The sequence below is a fragment of the Cavia porcellus genome, unplaced genomic scaffold (genome assembly GCF_034190915.1).
Source record: "Cavia porcellus strain 051 isolate PalLab524CR breed Dunkin Hartley unplaced genomic scaffold, mCavPor4.1 scaffold_29, whole genome shotgun sequence".
NCBI classification, from domain to species: domain Eukaryota; kingdom Metazoa; phylum Chordata; class Mammalia; order Rodentia; family Caviidae; genus Cavia; species Cavia porcellus.
Genome location: NW_026947512.1, coordinates 30,052,884 through 30,072,945, shown reverse-complemented (window position 1 = coordinate 30,072,945; position 20,062 = coordinate 30,052,884). Strand labels below are relative to the sequence as shown.

At 33.7% G+C, this 20,062-nt stretch overlaps 1 protein-coding gene across 1 annotated transcript in view; it reads left to right on the top strand.

The window, feature by feature from the left end:
- Nucleotides 1-19,746, top strand: part of Cdc73 (cell division cycle 73) — a 143,749-nt gene extending 124,003 nt beyond the window's left edge. Inside the window, exons 14-17 of the mRNA XM_063239805.1 lie at nucleotides 7,658-7,819; nucleotides 9,615-9,715; nucleotides 15,541-15,682; nucleotides 16,649-19,746. Of these exons, the coding sequence (XP_063095875.1) occupies nucleotides 7,658-7,819; nucleotides 9,615-9,715; nucleotides 15,541-15,682; nucleotides 16,649-16,685 (442 nt within the window). The 3' untranslated portion in view covers nucleotides 16,686-19,746. The remainder of the gene's footprint in view (nucleotides 1-7,657; nucleotides 7,820-9,614; nucleotides 9,716-15,540; nucleotides 15,683-16,648) is intronic.
- Nucleotides 19,747-20,062: the final 316 nt, after the last annotated feature.

Here is a 20,062-nt window from a genome sequence, read left to right as displayed (position 1 = left end):
TTCTTTCTTATATATCCCTCTTGGGATTTGTTAGGATTAAAACTATAATTTGTTGCTTTTTATTAATTTCTGAAAAGTTTAGCTTTTATCTATTTAATTATTCCTTGACAACTTTCCTGTGGAAATTCTTTGAGCTTCAGGTGAATGTTGGAGTACAGTACTCTGAAGGTTTGCTGTTAAGCACCTGAAAGCATAACCAGTCTTGTTTCACTTCACATTTTCAGTTTGAGCTTTTTAACATCCAGATATTATTGTTCTTATCACATCCAGTTTTGAGACTTTGCAGTTGCTGGTTTAATGGATAAGGTTGGTGTGGAAAGGAAAGAGAACGGTGAGTAGGTTTATTTTTGATTCACCATTGCATTGAACTTAACCCCTGAGAGTCCCATTTTATCGAGGAAAGCTCTTTTGGGTTCCCTGCACTGAGCAGGATTTGTGCTTTGTTGTCCTAGAAACCCAGTAAAAGTGAAAAGCAAAGCTGAGATTTAGTTGGAGTGCATGTGCTTTCCATGGGTAGAAGTCAACAGTGTCATTTTACATCTTCGAGTTGCTTCCTTACTCAGGTTTTGTCCAGACATTCTTTATTCCTTATAGTTCACTCAGATACAGCTTTAAGAATTTTAAAAACACTTTATTAATAAATTTTAGTTCTTTCTTTTGGAAGTGTCAGCTCAGTCATTTAAGGAGTCTGCCATATTATCATACCAGAAGCAGAATAAAATTACATAACTTTTTAAAATACATACCTTTTTAAAAATACATAGCTTTTAAAGGTCATAATTTCTTAATGTTGACTCATGCCAGTGCTCCTTAAATGTTGGTTCAAAATGTATATAAAAATATAATGGTCATAATTCCTGAATGAAAGACAGAGCTTATGAATTTTAAATTACACAGTGTTATCTAAATAATTTTTTTCAGACTGATAGTTTCAATTGCATCAGTATTTAAGCATATGCTAAATGCAGAGCAGAAAACTAGTTGATGTGAATGCCATATCTGAGTGATTGGATCTGCCTTCAAAAAACCTGAAGTCTAGTGGGGAGGTAGCAGATGATGTAAATTACTGTAATAAAAATAATTTTAAAATTGTACATTAGTTTAAAGAAGATAAATTCATAGTGAAGTAAATATAGCTAAGATTTAGAATAAATGATTAAATACATCTCTAGAGATATTTTTAAAATAAGTTAGAAAACAAAAATTGACTCATTTAAATGTCAGATGCATTGTTGCTCTGGGATGCAAGTTTAGAAACTTGACAGCAATATAATATTTTCTATCAGTGGACCAAAACTGATTTGTTCAGCTTCTTATATAAGGAGAGGCCTAGAAATAAAAATGCTACTCTGTACTAGTTTAAGACTGGCTTAAGTCTATTTAGAACTTGATAGGCTTAATTTCTGCTCTGTTTTGCTTAGCTCTCTATATTCTTTTCTATCGGACCATTGCTATAGGTAGACAGGTGTTTTTAATCTAAGGGCAGAGTTTAAGTGGAACAGCATAATCCCGAGGTAATTGACCTACTGTGGCCAAACCAGTAGTGCTGTAACATGTAGCACTTTGTCATATCTTTTTTTTTTTTTTTTTTTTTTTTAAATTTTATTTAAGGAGAAAAGAAAAAAAAAGCAGAGAAAGGGTACAAGTTATACAGATTTGCAGAAAAAAAATGAACAGTAGGAAATCACTAGTTAATGGATTACATACTGTCATCTTAGAAATAATTGTTCAAGTCACAAAATTAAAGCTTGTAAAGTGGACATTCCATCAATGATACTTCAAACAGTTCTGTTCAATGGTCCAATAAAACTCTGTGATATCATATTCTATCTTGTACACTTAAATATACATGCAGTTATATAGTTTAGAGCACTTTCTTTTCCTCTCTTTTGTACAATGACTATTACACATTTTGGGTTTCATTGCTCTCACGGTTCTTATTACTTTTTTGGAAGAGAGTAAAACCAAATGTGACATAACAGAACAGAATCGGTCAAGTCAAAAGGGTGGACATAATAGATAATGTGAAAACATAATACAAGGTGATCAACAATGGTTACCATAATGCCTCCCGCTATCTCTAATAGAATTGCCTATACCATTAGTTATAATACAATTGAACAAAACAGTAAAGAACAAAACCGACAAAGCCAAACCATTGGAGACATTGTAGGTCTTCAAAAGTAGATAAAAGTCAACGAGAATGGGCGTTATAATGAATTTCATTATCTTCACAGCTGATGCCTAAATTTTCGAACCTGATACTATCCAGCAAAACAGAATAGGGGAACATCAGTTAAAAACCAGATGGTGAGAGTAATACAGGGCTTTAAATCAAGGTAATGGAAAGTCAAAGTGGGTTACTATAATATATCCTGCTATTTTTTTCCTTTAATTAAAAGGATAAAAATTTTAAAAAAGTATTAAAAAAGTAAATAATGGAATGGAGATTGAGATAAAAGAGGGCATAACAACGAAACGGCACAGATCAAAACATAACCATTTAAGCAGAATAGTGTTTCACCACCAGATAATCCTGACCTAAAAGTAGTTACCATATTGTCTCTTTCCTTGAAATCCTTGAGTACAACTTCATATACTGTAGCATTAAGTATATCAAAACAATGTAAAACCATTTAAGAGAATGACAGCATTACAGAGTATTTAGAATCGACTAACAGAAAATGAATAATGGTTTCTGGATAATCTCCTTGTCTTTACAAGGTTTTTGCTTATACTATCGTACATAATAAAATCCAGTAAGATACAACCTATTTAGACCATTGGAGACAGAAGAACAAAAGCTAGATGAGACTTCAAAACAAGATGATACTAAATCAGTATTACCTATTAAGATGTCATTTTCTCCAAAATAGCTGTTCCTATCATCCAATCTTCTCTGCCTCATTTCTGTTGAGCTCTTATTCTGTCAGTAGCTGTCAGTTTGTCTTCTTCACTTTGTTTGCTCTGCTCCATTAGTTGTGGCCTCCACTATTTCTGGATTCTTTGTATTTTTCTTTTTTTAGAATATCCTGCAATACTCTCTGTAGAGTTGAATTGGTGGTTGCAAATTCCCCCAGTTCCTCTTTATCCTGGAAGTACCTTGTTTTTCCATCAATTTCCAGGGACAGTTGTGCAGGATATCTCAATCTTGGCTGGAGATTATTATCTTTAAAAGCTTGAATTATTTCCCCCCACGCTCTTCGTGATTTGATGGTTTGTGCAGAGAAATCTGCTGTAATTCTGATGGGTGCTCCCTTGTAAGTGGTCTGTTTCTTGTCTCTGACAGCTTTTAATATTCTGTTCTTGTATTGAATTTCTGGAATTTTTATTATTATATGCCTGGGTGTTGCTCTGTTTGGGTTGTAGGTAGCTGGGGTCCTGTATGCCTCATACATCTGAGTATCTTTACCTTTTGCTAAATTAGGAAAATTCTCCTGGATTATTTCTGTGAGTAGCTTTTGTAGTTCATTTGTTTGTGTCCCTACTTCTTCTTTTATGTTCTTAATCCTTAAGTTATGGATCCTCTTATCATCTTCTTGTCTTTGTATTATTGCTGTTTGTTTCTTTGTTATTTTTAAGAAGTTTTTCATTTCATTCTCCCATATTACAATTCTGCCCTCCAGTTCAGATAGTCTGTCCTTAGTTTGTTTCAAGCTGTTATGCCAGTCTTCGATAGACTTCTTAGTTTCTTGGTAGTCCCTTTGAACCTGCTTCACGTATTCTATGCTTTCCCTATTTTCTCCATCAAACAATTCTCCCCTCTTTTTCTGTTCTTCCTTTCCACCATCTGTTTTTTCTTGGGTGGGGCTTAGCATTTCTCTAACTATTTTGCATACTTCTAGCTTCAGGTCGTTGATAACTTCATTCCTGAATTGGTCTATGAGGCTCTCTATATGGTGCTTTATGTGTATTGGTGTGGTGTCCGCTATTGCCTGTTTCTCAGAATTGGGAGCCGAGGAGCCTTTCTTGTTGCTGCCTCTTCCCATATTCTCTGTTCCTTATATATGCAAGCTTATATGAGAGGCCCAGCTTCTCTCCCTGTCAGCCACAGCTTGATCGAATTGCACCGGCTAGGTGTTCCCGCCCACCGCAGCACACCAGGAAGTTCCAGACCAGGCAGCCTACGCGGGGGCCCGCCCCTCCCGGCCTCCGTCAGGCTCTGGGATCTGGGTTGGGCCAGCCTACTGGGTCCACCAGCAGCGTCACGCAGGCCAGGCACTTTTCACCAATCCCGCCCGAGAGGGGAATGTGTGGCTGGAGTCGCCACTGCGCCCTGCTCCCGCAGGACTGCTCGGGCCCAGAAAGTCTGCTGGAGTCAAACTGTGGTGGAGTGTCAGTTTCTCTCACTCACCTCGCCACAAGTCAGAACATGCCTCCCTGCCCGTCCTGTTTTCGACTCCGTTCGCAGACTCCCGTTCTCAGAGTTTCCGCGCGTCTCTCTCGTTGCTGAGCCGATGTAGAGGCAGCCAGCCGCCGCGCGGCGGGAAACCCAAATCGCAGCTTCCAATGGCACAGGGTCCAGCCTCAGCAGCGAGACTTTTCTGTTCCTGTTTTAGCACCAGGACTGCATTCCAAGTTGGTTTCTCTCAGCCCAGTTCGTTCCTGAGTCAGCAGAGCATAACTCTACCTGCTTATGTCTCTTTAGTCCACACCATACCTGGCTTCTGAGCCTAGTTTTTCAGAGAGCCTCCGGTAGTTGCTGTTATCTGTCCGCCATGTTCTCCCGGAAGTCACTTTGTCATATCTTTTTGTACAGTTGGCTAAAGTTTTTTGTACTTTATTGATTCCAAGATAGACATTTACTTTTTGTGATTTCTTTTCCCTGAACTTGGAATGTCTTACAATTGATGACATCTTAGTATTGCTGAAATTAGATGGCAGTCCTTTCATAGGTTTTCATAATTTTGGAAATGTTCTCATTACATATTTCTAGTAAAAGATTTATATTTAGAATATGTTAGAAATTTCTGTGCATCATTATTAAAAAGACAGTCCCATTAAAAGTGAGGAAAAATTTAAACACATCACAAAAGAAGATAAAGAAATGGCCCATATGACCCATAAACATACGAAGAGATTGTATTTTACACTTGTCAGAAAGGCTAAAATTAAAAAGAATATAGAACTCTCATGCATTTTTAGTGAAAATATGATACAATTACTTTGAAAAATTTCTTGGAAGTTTTATAAAGTTATACATACCCATGACCCACTAGTTCCACTTAAAGGTGTTTTTACAACAGAAATGTTCATGAAACCACTTATGAGGATGTTTGTATTACCTTTATTTACCACAGTTCACATTTAGGAACCACTTTAGTATAAACTGTTTGTACCCTCTTGCCCCCAAATTTTGTATGTTGAAACCTAATCACCAGTATGATAGCATTGCAAAATGGTGAATTTGGAAGGTGATTAGGTCATGAGACCTCTGCCCTTGAAAGTAGGATTTGTGCCCTTGTGAAAGAGACCTCAAAGGGTTCGCTTGCTCTTTGTCTCTACAGGACATGGTGGAAACTATCTGGCTGAACTACTGTGTAGGACCTCACTAGACTACCACTGTACCAGCATCTTGATCTTGGGCTTTCCATTTAAGCTTCCCAGTTTATGATATTTTTGTTACAGCATTTCAATTAGACTGAGATACTCAAATATTCACCAGCAGTAATAAACAGACTGCATGTATATTCTTATAATAGAATTCTACCCAGCAATAAAATTGAATGAACTCCTGTTATCATACTCCCAGTGTAAATGAATACCAGAAACTTCAAAATTGATACAAAGAACCCAAGTACAAAGGAATATATCCATATGATTCTATGTGCATGAATTCCCAGGACAGGCAAGAGTGATATGTGGGGATGGGAAGTGGAATAGTGCTTGCCTTTGGGGAGAGGAGTAATGAGGCTTAACTTGATTAAAAGGTTCAGAAATACACTGAAATGAAACACTGAGGCATAAGTTTGATGTTTGTGAGGTTTTTCCTTGTCGGAGGATTCAGCTCAATTCTGTATTTCTTTGTAAAACAATAACCAAGTACTTATGGAACCTAAAAAAGGAAAATACATGCAGACAAGCTTTGGTTACTTGAAAATTGTATGATCTTTATATAATACTTAGAACATTCAGTGTGTAAACATGCAGATGCTATATAACTTATATTGTAGGCATCCGAAATTGATCAGTTATTTAATAGACTTTATTATTAGTTGGATATTATAATACATCTTATTTGTGTCTTGTAATTCACTACTATTCAAGTTTATAATTTTAAGTTTTCAAAGCATAATATAAATAACTTTGTATTTTCACACACATTTGGCTTGTATTTAAGAAGCCAGAAGAGAGCAATACAGCGTCATATTTAGGTATTTATATATTGCCATCTAGGTATTGACTGTGACAAATGAAATAAAGGAAAGCATCTTATGTTGGCAATAAGATCCCATTATTATGTGTTTGAAATATAAGTTCAAGAAGGTAGAGACTCAACTATGTGTATGTGGGGTTTACAAACTAATGGATTACTCATATTGTTCACTTAAAATGTTAGTGTGTCTATTAGAATTTGTTTTCTAACAGTACATGAATAGTTTTTGAAATAATGTATTTTATTGTTCAAAGTAGTAGTATTATGTTTCACATTTCCTATTAAATTTGTTTGATAAACAAAATAAGCCAAAATGAAGAACAAATGATTATCTGGGGGAAATTTTACAGTGATACGGAAACTTAAACTTTTTCTTATGGAATGGATATGAGAACAGAGCTCAATAGTTTGGTATTACCACCATCATAACATTGTAAAAGCATTTACTGTAAAATACACTACTATATGATGAATCAAATTTGCAGTATTGAAGTTTTTCAGTGGAGTCTTCAAACTTCAAGCTCTCGTTAATGGGCTTCTTTGCCCTTTTGCCTTTCATGTCTCCTAAACTTTACAGAGTGATACTCAGTGCAGTGATAGTGTATTGACGTATCTAGTCAAGGGGCTAAATCATAACGAGTAAAATATGCTAATTAACTTTTGATTATGTATATTTAGAAAATACAATCCTATTAAAATGCTGGCAGCAGTTCTCCAGAATCCTACATTATTTTGGGGAATATCTCTTGGAGGTACAGTGGAGATATAGTAGTGGATTTACTAAAATAAACTGTTGGCATACTCTGATTTCTATCCTCTCAAATCTTCAAAGCAAGTCTGAAGCTTGGTAACATTTTTCTAATTATACTGAAGCATAAAAGCTAAAAAAGAGTACTATGTGAAGTATATGGATAGGCTTGTCCAGCTATAACAGCATCTTCTTTCCAGGTGATATTTTGAGTTTTGTTTCTTTTTATCATAAAGTTTTCCTCTACTAACATTTCAGAAGTCAGGAATTTGTGTGAAAAATGCTAATGACTAGATACATGAAGATAAATTATATGTTTATAGACGTACATACAAATACACAAACTGTGGACCAAGTTTGTCTTTTTTGGCAGGCAACGGAAAGACATAAGCATAATGATTTATAGTTACAGAACAGTTTTATTTAAAAATAAATATTTTTAGTTTAAGACATTTTAAAATTTCAAAAAATATTTTTCCAGTTTTGCCACATTCAATATATTTGACTTTTTATTATCTTGTGTTTTTTTGAAGATTTGTCCCATCAGATGAAAAGAAGAAACAAGGTTGTCAGCGAGAGAATGAAACTCTAATACAGAGAAGAAAAGATCAGATGCAACCAGGAGGCACTGCAATTAGTGTTACCGTACCTTACAGAGTAGTAGACCAGCCCCTTAAACTCATGCCTCAAGACTGGTAAAATAATCTAAAAAAAATTTTTTTTTTACCATTCATACTTTTTTGTGTATTGTTGAGTTTTTAAAACTTGTGTGAAGCCCAGAAAGTTAGCAAAAGTGCCTGGAGAACGCAAGGTCTTGAGTTAGATCCCTGGTACAGGAAAAAAAAAAATGTGAGGCATCAGATTTTGTCATGGGTGATGCATAGGAACTATCCTTGAAAACTGTTAATGTATATAGTTATAGTTTGGTCATCAGTATTGTTAACATTCTAGTAATACCTAAATAAACTAATATTTAAATAACCAAACTTCCTTTCTAAGAAACAAAATCTCAAACTGTAGAAAATTATTTACTTCCTGATTTTTTTTTTTTTTAGATAACTTTTAGGAGGATAGAACAATAGACTAATATTGTTTTATGGTCTTAAAATTTAGGTTTTTGATTTGGACAATTAAGGTTGTCTAGTAAGAAATGATGAAAAGTGGCTTATTTTTATTGTATGAGAAGAATTTACTAAAAAGACTAACAGCTTTTTTATCATTATGTAATTATTTTATTGTATTAAAAAGTTTAGCAAAATATTAGCTGCTTATAACACATACTGAATTATCATAAATTTTTATTAATCTAAGGTAGACCAAAAATTTGAAGTCGGAGAGTTTCTTTGTTGCAGAGAATGCAGACATGGCATGTTCGATGAAATTTGTCTTTGAAGTAATTATTAGCTTTCAGACATTAGGAGGTGATCCATTGAGAATATTCATATGTTAAAAATTTACAAAAGAATATAAGATTCTTTTATTATAATTCTTTCCAGTACCCAACAGATACTTCCCTTCCCTTCCCTTCCCTCTGCCATTCCATCTGTTGGCTGTTTTTTTTTTTTTTTTTAATGTACCTCAGGCACATATTTCCTCATTTGTAAAATGGGAGTATAACCTTATAGATTACTTTATAAAGATTCAGTGTGTTAACATGAGTAACGTGTAAAGTGCCTAAAACAGCGACACATAGAATATGCTTGTCATGAATATTATTAATGTTAACCATTGTTGTTGAGATTTTGTTTTCAACTTTAGTTGTAGGATTAAATTGTTTTTAGCAGTACTTTGTGTACTTTCTCAATTGAATTAAATATTATGCAAAATAATGAAGTATGAAAGCCTAGAAAGTTACATTCTTTCCTGAAAAACTGGTTTGAATAATGAGAAAAACAAATTGCTTCAAAACACAAATTAACTTACAACATTTAGATGAATAAGATAGTTATATAATAATTGACAAAGTTATATAAATTAAAATGATTTTTATACTCAGATTTCTAATTGAGTAATCAGAACTGAAAAATAATGCCCAGAGTTTCTTAAAATAGTTGGTGAGTTACTCTGACTTAATGTTTTACAAAACACAAAATATTTAGGATGCATTTGAATCTTAAATTCTTTTTTAAAAAACCATATCTTTCAGTTAGCCAATCAACTACTGTTCCATATTGCAGTTTTAAAGTAAGCCCTACACCTTTCAGTAGACAAGGCTTCAGAGATCACATAAAACTACTGTGTATGTCATTTATGTTTGAAAAATTTAGTTGCATAAAATGGATACATGGAGATTACTGTAATCATTAGTGTGCTCTAATGGTAGTACATTGTAATCTTAAAATAGTGCATTATATTTGTTTCACTAATAGGACTGATAATGAAGGTATATCATATGAGTATTAATTACACTTTCCTTTAGGTTTTATTGTAACTAAAGCTCAAATTTGAGATAATTCTCTGTCTCTCTTCCCTTCCTCCTTGTACTTATAGGGACAGAGTTGTAGCAGTTTTTGTGCAAGGTCCTGCTTGGCAGTTCAAAGGCTGGCCGTGGCTTTTGCCTGATGGATCACCAGTTGACATATTTGCTAAAAGTAAGATTCCCTACATATTTATTGCAGATCGAATATAGAAATGTTAAGAGAGCTGTGTGTGACTTTGAATATTATCATGAATATATTGAAGGATTCCATTAACACATTAGCTCTTAAGCACTTGTGAAATATTTCTAAAGCTTTTTAAATACTTAATATTTTGCCCTGGCATCTCCATCATTAATAATTACTTTTTAACTCACTTAAAAATCAATAATCATTGTTTGTTCATTCGTTTTTATTAAAATTGATAACTAGTTTTTAACTGGATTGACTAGTTCATCAGAACTATGTAGCAGTAACTTTACATGCCCTGTGTGGATCAGTGATATAGGCTCATCAGCCCAGAACCTGCCTGGCAAATGTGAGGTCAGGTGTTCAAGTGCCAGTACAAAAAAAAAAGTATCCGTGTTGAGTATCAGCTAACCTCATCTTCTGGAATGATTGCATATGATTGGCTTTTTCTTTTCATGTAAGTCTCCACTCAAATAGTCTTATCTTTACAGTCTCTCTAATCTTCCTGTTTGAAATGTTATCACCCCTTCTCAATTGGTCTCAAAGCTGTTTTATGCCCTGCCCACAACTGTTTTATTTTTTTGATAGAACTTAACTGTTGCTTGATACTAATATTTATATCTTTACTGTAAGTCTCCCTTCCTTAGATTGTCAATTCCACAACAGGAAACACCCTTTCTGCTTTATTTACTCTGTGCTTTTAGCACATAGGGAGTGTCTGCCACAAGAGCCTTTCAGTAAATATCTCCTGAATGGATTATTTCATGTAGATGATATATTTTAGCTAAATACATATTGGTATAATTGATAGAACAAAATAGGTTACCCTATTTACTAGAGTTTTTCAGTTACTATTTAACTGGAGTACCAATTTAGAATAGTAACATTAGTAGAATTATTTTTAAAAATTATTCTCAGGAAACAAAGATGTTATTAGAAATGACACTTCTTACTATTATGAATATAGATTGCACTACTGTGCAATTCAGGCTTTTTAGTAGCCTGTTTGTTTTTTATTGGTACATGGTTATAGTACATAATCATCACATTCTGTGTAGGGAGTTTGGTACATATACATAATATGTCTTAACTTCTTTTTAAATCCTTTTCCAGCTTCTCTCCATCACTCAGCTTCCTTCCTGTATGCAAGAGATCTATTTCACTATTTCCTATTTATCTATCTTTTGTTTTGCCTTACTTATATCTTGAGTTTCTCATGTAAGGGAAACCATGCAGTATTTATGCCATGTGTCTAACTTATTTCACTTAACATTGTAGTCTCAAGATACCTCCATTTTCCTATACATGACTCAACTTTGTCCTTCATGGCAGAGTAGTACTCAGTTGTATATAAATATCATATTTTCTTTATCCATTCATCTTTTGATGGACAACTAGACCACTTCCATCATGTAGCTCTTGTGAATTGTGCTGCTAGAAACATGAATGCCCATGTAGCACTGTAATATATGCCTTTAATTCTTTCAGGAAGATAAACTAATAGCTGAGTTGAATGGAATTTCTTTAGTTTTCTGAGGAGCCTTCGTACTGACTTCCATAATAATTGTACTAGTTTGCATTCCTGCTAACAGTATAGAAGTTTTTATCCCCCCCCATCCAACATTTATCATTTGATTTCTTGATGATAGCTATTTCTGGAGTAAGGTGGAATCTCAATGTTGTTTTAATTTGCATTTCTCTAATGGCCAGTTGAACAAGTTGTCATGTGTTATTGGCCATTTGTATGCTTTTTCTGAGAAGTATCTGTTCATTTCAACTTTCCATTTTTTGATTGAGTCTTTTATTTGTGGAGAGGGATCTAATTTTCTAATTTCTTGAGTTCTTTATATTATATTCAGATATTTCTCTAAGGAATAGGCAAAATAATTTTTTTTAAAGAGTAAAATACATTTATTGAGAGAATGAAAGCTTCTGTCTGGCAGAGAGAGACAGAAGGGGTCCTGAGTGGATTGCCAAACACTCTTGTCTTTTTTTGGTCCTTCTGTAGAGCAAAACCATGAGGTGAGGCAGTCCAAGGTGGAGAGAAATGAGAACTTGCAAAGTGGGCATGAGATGGGACAGAAGTATAGCCAACCAATAAGATTATGAGTGTAATTAATAGGCAAATTTTTTCCTACTTTGTGAGTTGTCTCTGCACTGTTGGTTGTTTCCTTTGCTATACAAAAAGTTTTTAATGTGGGAGGATCCTATTTGTTGACTCTTTATTTCATTTCTTGTGTAATTGTCCTGTGAAATCTCTTATATTGGTATACTTAGTATTGAAGGGGGAGATCAGTTATGTAAATTTAGGGATAATCAGCTTTTAGACATGTACTTCTAAAATGATTAACAGGCCTGTACAAGGATCTGACCCAAACATTTAATGACAGCTACAAAATGACGTTCAAGCTTTGTTCTGCTTTTAGTTACTTAATGGAATCTGTAGGCCCTAGTGTTGAGTCACTTTTTTTTTTTTTTTTTTTAATGGTAGCATCAGCTTTTAAGTCTCTGACTGCCTCAGGACAAAACACAAATCATGCTTTTAATGTACAACAGGTTAAGGGCCTAAGAGTTTGTTCTTTGTCCCTGTGGTCTCAGTCAGTGCCTGGTCTTCTTGCATGAAACTGTTCCAGGTTTGAAAAGTTTTAATCCTTTGTTGTTCTCCTAATTTGTTTTTAAAAACAAATGTTAGTCACCATATAGCTCTTTGTTATTTTTGATTAATGCTCATTACTGAGTAGACTTGGTAAATAATTAAACACTATATATAGGGAGAATGAGAATTTTAATGAAAACAAAGTGTCAGTGAAAGAAAATGGCCTGTGTTTTACATACTTGCTTCCTTGTTTATTAGTCTTGTAATAAAAATGATTAGAATGGGGGCTGGGGATTTAGCTCAACGACCTAGCACCTGCCTTGCAAGCAGGCGGTTATGAGTTTGATCCCCGGTACCAATAAAAAGAAAAAAAAGAAAAAAATGATTAGAATGTCTTCAAGATGGTAATATTCTCTGAATGTTAATGTGGTTCAAATTGTTACTTTCCAAAATCAGTAAGAACTTTGAGAATTTAACAGTAAATTCATGGTTTTCTTCAGTGAATTGTTCTTTCTCTTCAACTTTTATTCTCTATAGGCTTCTCTGCCACCATTTAAAAATGTTCTCCCCCCCCCCATATTAAACAACAAAATAAAGTCTTTACCTTTGGTCTCACCCTTTCTAACTACTACTATTTTTTTGAAAAGATTTATTTCCCTAACTCACCTTCTGTTCAAATCTCAATTAGCTAGCTTTTGGCTCTTTGTCTCACAGACTGTTCACAGCAAAGTCGCCAGTGTCCGGGTATTGAATAGTTTTGACCTATCAGAATTTGACTCGTTTTTCCTTTTAAAAATACTGATTTTCAGACACAGGCTAATACACCAACAAGCATCCATTAAGTAGCTGTCAACACAGGCATGGTGGTGCATACTTATAATCCCAGCATTCTGTAATCTCAGCCCTCAGGAGGCTGAGGCAGAAGGATTGCCCTAGCAAGTTCAAAACCAACCTGGGCTACATAGTGAGCTCAAGATCATACTGAACTACATAGGGAGATCCTGTTTCAAAGGAAGAAAGAACAACTTACAGCCTTTTGTTGCTGTTGTTGTTGTTGTTATTCCTGATAAAATGATACTAAATAGTAAAATTCATGTGCTAGTAAAAAAACTAAATAATTGAGAGAAAAAAGCTTAACTTTTATATAAGTACATGTACAACAGGTATATTGTTGATAAATGAGTTGCAAATATGATAATAAACTAGCTGGGATAATTCAACTGAATTGTTAAGGTTAGAGAAAGATTTTAAGTTTATTATCTATGCCCTAAACCTAGTTAGCCTTTAAAAGTAAAAATTCTACCATTTCGCCTTCCTGCTTTAAGCTGTAGTATCTAAATTAAAATTCACATTTGTTACATAAAAACGATTGCCTACAAAACAATTTACATTGTTCATAGGACATTCCAAGCTTGCTGTCATCAGCACATTTGTGGCATGCCTTCCTTTGAAATATTTTAACTCCCAGGATGTGGCTTTCCATTCTCGATTTCTAGGTCACCTCTTCTAGAGATCTTCCTTGAGCACTAAAATACACAAAATAACTCCTTACACTTACTATTTTTACCTCCTAATCCTGCTTTACTTTTCTACAGTGATATTTATACTATATGAATATTGCATATTTATCTCAAGTGATTCTTAGAATATGAGCTCCCTGTAGTGGTCAGTTTGTCTTGGTCACTACTCTGTCCTTGGTGCCTAGAATAGTTCAATATGTAGTACGCACTTGGTGAATGTATTTTTCATTACAAATGAAATTTCATTTCATTTCCTCTCTTTATTGTTTGTTTGTTATTAGCTCTCGTTTATTCTCACTTCCAAATCTTCTTGCCATTCATATGTCTTCCACCCAAAAAATCTCCTTTTATCCTCTAGATTACTAGGTTGGGGTTAAGTGCTAATATTTTTATAGGATTCTCCATGTCACTTTTTTTTTTTGTACGAAGACTCAAACTCATGACCTCAAGCTTGCCAGCCAGATGCTGTGCCACTGAGCTATAATATCCTAGGCCCTTTTTCATGTCATTTAATTAAAAGTCTGTACACTTTATTATGCCCTACAAGCCTGACTCTGTTTTGGATTCTGTGCCTTATCTCTTAACCCTTCCCTCTATCACTTTGTACTTTGCAGTTCTAGTACATTTCTTCATTTCCTAGACTAGATCATATTCTCTCTGAGCATGCTTCTCTTGCGAAGTCACTTTTTTTCTTGACTTACTTCCTACCACTTGTCCTTTAGTGATCCGGCCTGCAGATCAACAGGTTCAGAACTCCTGGAGGGGAAACGGGGATTAAATAAAAGACATGGGGGAGACAAAAGAGAGACGAAAGCAAGACGAAATAATCCGATCAAGCTTCCGGTTTATTCAGAAAATAATCACACCTTTTATAGGCTAAGGGCGGGAGCTGGGACAGGAAGAGGTTAAACAGATGAATACAACAGGGTCACCATCACATCCGGATACGTGACGTAAGCAGGAGAGGATTATGGTTAATGTAGGCAGACGCAGCCCCCATAGGAGAGAGAGGGAGACATCGAGGCAGCAATGCCTGTCACTCGGCTCCCTACACTTTAGATCTCAATTTATATGTCACTGTCTATTCAATTCTTTTCTGAATTTGTAGTCTATATCCTAGAGGTGAACATATGGCACCTGTGGCACAGTGGGCTTTTTGTATTATTGAAAACTCTAAAAGCTTCCACATTACTGGACTATATGTTACTCTAGTACCTTTATTATATTGTTTAGTTCTTTTCTGTTTGGTCATGGGGGTGCATGCCTGTAATCCCAGCATTCAGAAGGCTGAGGCAGGAAGACAGTTGGGAGTTTAAGAGCAGCCTGGGATACATAATGAGTTTAGGACCAGCCTGAACTACAAAACAAGACCTTGTCTCAAAAAACCAAAATAAATAAGTAGATAGTTAGATAGATAGTTCTTTTCTGATTATCCTCAAGTACATGCACTTTATAATACCTTATTTTTCATTTCATTCTGCAGTGTCTAAATATAAACTCTCTCTGAATCTTGAGTATTTTTGATGATACTACATTGCTTCTACTTTGATTATAATGTACCTTCATTTGGTAGAAAAATTTTTTTTAGTTTTCTGGTTAATATCTCTGTTGGATATATATTTTTATTTTATAAAATATTTTTACAATTTTTATTATAATTTGAGTAAAAATATTTTTTCCTGTTCTCCACATAGTTAAAGCCTTCCATCTCAAGTATGATGAAGTTCGTCTAGACCCAAATGTTCAGAAATGGGATGTTACAGTATTAGAACTCAGCTATCACAAACGTCATTTGGATAGACCAGTTTTCTTACGGTTCTGGGAAACATTGGATAGGTAATTCTGATTCTAAAATATACTTACCTTTGCTTATTGAAATAATTTTTTTGTCTTAAATTTTAAGCACCTTCTAGCTGCAAATGATATTTTCCAGTTCTCTTCATCGTTTTCTAATTTGATGTTGACCTATAAGAGATAGTAAATATCTTTGATGTGTTAGATACAGAAATAGATGGAGTAAAGGGTTATAGCTTGTTAGAAGACTGAACCCCAAGTTAGAAGATACATGTTAGTCTTGGTTTCATGATCTATCTCTAATGAATAGTATGACCTTTTTGAACCATATTTCCTATATATTCCTATGTTTTCAAGCACTGAAAGGTCTCTGACTCTGAATTTATTTGGACTATATGAAGTTTGTGAAAGGAATTTAATTTTAAAATTTATTTTCATTAGTAGTATAAATAGAATTCTTAAATCCTTTACAATAGTAGCAGGTTTGTAGCTATTAAATTTAAGAACAGTACATCATAATTAATACTGAATTTATTGAAGTGCTCCTTAAAAATCTGTAACTTGAGCCGGGATTTAGCTCAGTGGCCTAATCGCCTGCCTGGCAAATGTGAGGTTGTGAATTTGATCTTCAGCAATACCCCCCCCTCCCCCCCAAAAAAGTCGGTAACTTTCTTGTAAGTCTTCACTGGATTTTATAGGTTTTCTCAAAGTCAGATATGATCACAGTGACCTAATATGATTATAGCTGACAGTATGTTAAGGAGAAACATTTACTTTTCTAGCAGAAACTCATAGGTTATAGAATTTAATAAAAGGAATGTTTTCTCCTTGCTTACTTCAGAAGTCCTTCACATTCAAAAGTTATAATATGAAGTTTCCAGTTTTTTAGAAAATAAAACATCTTCACTGTGAGGTTTGAAGAAAAGTCAGCTTACTTTTTTACATGTAATATTCTAAAACTTTTTAAATTCTATAATCATTATAACCTATTATAATATTGCTTTTCAGGTACATGGTAAAGCATAAATCCCACTTGAGATTCTGAATGATTTGGTTCCTTCATTTCTGAAAGTCAGAACTAAGAAGCATGGATAAACCTTGATCTAAAGACTGAAACGCAAGCTTTATGAATTTATCAAGAACTTAACAAATGAAGAAGGTTGCAGATCAGTCTTTTATATAAGACCTTATTTGATGCTTTGTGCTTCAGAGGGATGATGCTTGTCATCCATATAAGCAAACTTTTTGGCTTACAACTATTTTTTTAATATTAGCCTTCTAGTCTGTAATGGAAATTGTATATTTTGATAGAAGTTTTTTCTCTATTGGTTAAATTAGCATTACTTAAATTTTGTTTCTTTAGAAATAAATACAGGTTATAAATGTGTGTATATTTAGAGGTTATGGGGCTTCCTAAGCCATCTTTGCTTCTGATTTTTCACTGCTCTATAATTTCTTTTATTGAAAATATGTTATGAATGATATTAAATTCTAGATGCTGGAACTTCAAAAACCATGCAAAGGGATGTGACTATTTTGAATGAATCAAATTCTCAATGTGTATGTATACTATGTCAAAATTTTTTATTTAAAAAAATAATGAAAAACTAAGAATTTTTCAACATTGGTTGAACTTTGCAAGACTTCTTTACTTATAAGTGAATACATTTAATGAATGTACATTCTTCTCATTGACTTTGATGATTTTAAATCTTAGAGAGATCTATTTCTATGGGGGATATCTTTCCACTTGAAAAATCTTGAAATGCAAATTGAAAACATAATAGGCTATAGTAATTTGTATTTTGGGACCTGAAATATGACTTGGGAGAAATATATTAAGCCTGTTACAGTATAATTTTAACTTCCTTATCTTTGCTCATAAGTCCTCTTTTGATTCTTACCCATATGGTATAGGATTTTGAGTTTTCTGTTCTTAGGTGTTTCAGTTTTTGGCTTTTTATCTTCCATTATCCCTGAATATTGGTAAACTCCCAGACACCAAAGAACGCATTTGCTTAAGTGTCTGAACAGAAACAAGAGAAAGTATTGGTATTTTTGTGTGTATTCAATATGGTATAAAATATAAAACCTATATTTTAACTTGGTAAAATATTTTAATATTCTCTACTTTAGACAGAGTGTTGCAGCCACGGTAGAATGAATAATCATTTCCCTTGAGTTTTGATTCCACTTTTTATTTCTTAAAAGCTACTGGAAACAGTTACTCCCAAAATTGTTCTTGTTTTTAGAATTGTTGATACCCATTTTGTGTTAAGTCATTTGCCCTCTCTCCTCCCCCCCAGTGATTCATACTTTACTTTTTCATAAGTATGTAATTTTTTTAATCTACTAAGCTGATACTACTAGCCTCTTTTTGTAATTTAATTTTATCACAAAAGGGAGATGCAATTATTTATTTTTTAAGAAACCACAAAAGTTCATACCAATACTAAATAGAAAAGCTATTTACTCAGATAGAAGTCAAAAGGCTTTACAGAAAAAAGTCAGCATTTTAAATTTTTAGATTTTAGTATATTTATAAGGTTTGAACAGATTCTGGCCTTCCCTACTTCTTTGTATCCCCTCTACATGAAGCTAAAAGACAACTCAATTTGTTTATATTAGAATTTTTCAGCTTAGGAATTTCTTCTCAAAATAAATTATGTGTTGTGTAAACTTACTTTACGAAATAGTCAAAGACTAGAATCTGTAATATTTAATGTAAGATTACTTGTTAAGACTACTGTAAGTGGATATGAACTACTTTTTCCATAAAGATTTTTGGTATTTATATGTGAAATTACTTGATAACAAAACATGGTTAAAATTTTCTTTGAGCAAGGTTTATTTTTCTATTTTGAATTTGCCTTACGTATATTCAAAGGCTTCTGGAAATACTGTGTGGAATATCAGAAAAAGGACTAATATGCTATACCATATATTTTAAAATCAAACCCTTAGTTTGTACTTGAGTTTCTTTTATTTTAAATTTTGAACAACTTGGTCCCTTAATTAGGTACAGGTATTTAATTTTATAATGATTAACTCTTAAAAAAAAAAGTCCTCCACAACCAGGAAGTGCAAGAAAACCCTCAGCCAGTCACTTTCATTCTTCTGTGACAGAGTACTATAGCAGCACCTACGACAGTGACTTGCAAGTAATAGGCACTGAGTAAATATTAATGCGGCATGAATGAATGATGTATTTTCGGTGTAGCTCATTTATTTCAAAAATGGCTTGAGTGTACTGGATCTTGGCGTTTGAGAATACAAAACTACAGGGAATGAAGAAGCATAGATAATTTAATGGACATGAAATGCACATTATAAACTCACAAATTACTGTTAACTGAGGACATCCTTGTCTGCTTTGCTTTAAAGGTTCTATTTCTTTACTCCTCTGTTCCTTTTGAGTTTCAGTTTCAATGAGTAATTCCCAACCCTGATTACACACAGAATCATTTGGGGGGTTTTGAAAATTATCTGTGGCTGAATCTTGATTCTCATTTAATTTGCCTGGGGGTAAGACTGGTCATCAGTATTTTTCAAAAGTTCTCTGGGTAATTTTAATGTGTAGGAAGGAGTGAGAATCACAGATTTCATCCTGAAAACAATTACCAATATGAAGTAATTATGTTCCTGTTTTTGTGTGTGAGATCACCCTTTGCACCAGACCGTCTCCATTATTGGTGGTCTTGGTCTATATCCCCAAATGACAAATTCAAGTCTTATTTATTTAATATGAAAGGAGTATTTTGCTGTTTAATATTTAAACAATGTTTAATATATTTCATTTTTAACTAGTATAATATCTTATGGTTTGTTTCCCATGTGTTCATGTCCTTTACTAACTCTGTTTTTAGCAGCAGCACAACAAATCCATACAGGAGTAATTTATGAGGAAAGTCTTAAATTTTTACGGTAGAAAGAATTACTACTTTCTTATCTGCCATGCGAAATGAGATACAGTTTGATTATGAAGACGTACTTTTTAATTGGTCTACACAGAAAAGTAAATTACTTAAGTAGGATTCATGATCTAATAAACATCAAAGGGAATATTTTTCCTAAATAAAAATTTTGTGACACCTAACAAAATTAAAGTGATGACAGTGTTCTTTCTTGGAGGGTGGGAAAGAAGTGTTTGTTGAATTAATATAGTATAAAATTCTTGAAGATTTAGGAGTATATTTTATAATACTACAAATATGACAGTTGCCCGAAGCGAGTCAAAATTAATGGCTGGGGAAGCACTTTTCCACTGAGGTACAACTTTAGACCTAAACTTTGTGTTTTGAAATTTCTTGCTTAATACAAAATTATAACTAGAGAAGTTTCTGAGTTTTTGTTCCTAATGTTTCGGATAAGTTTATTAAAGCTTTCAAATAACATAATATGCATGTACACATACACACACAA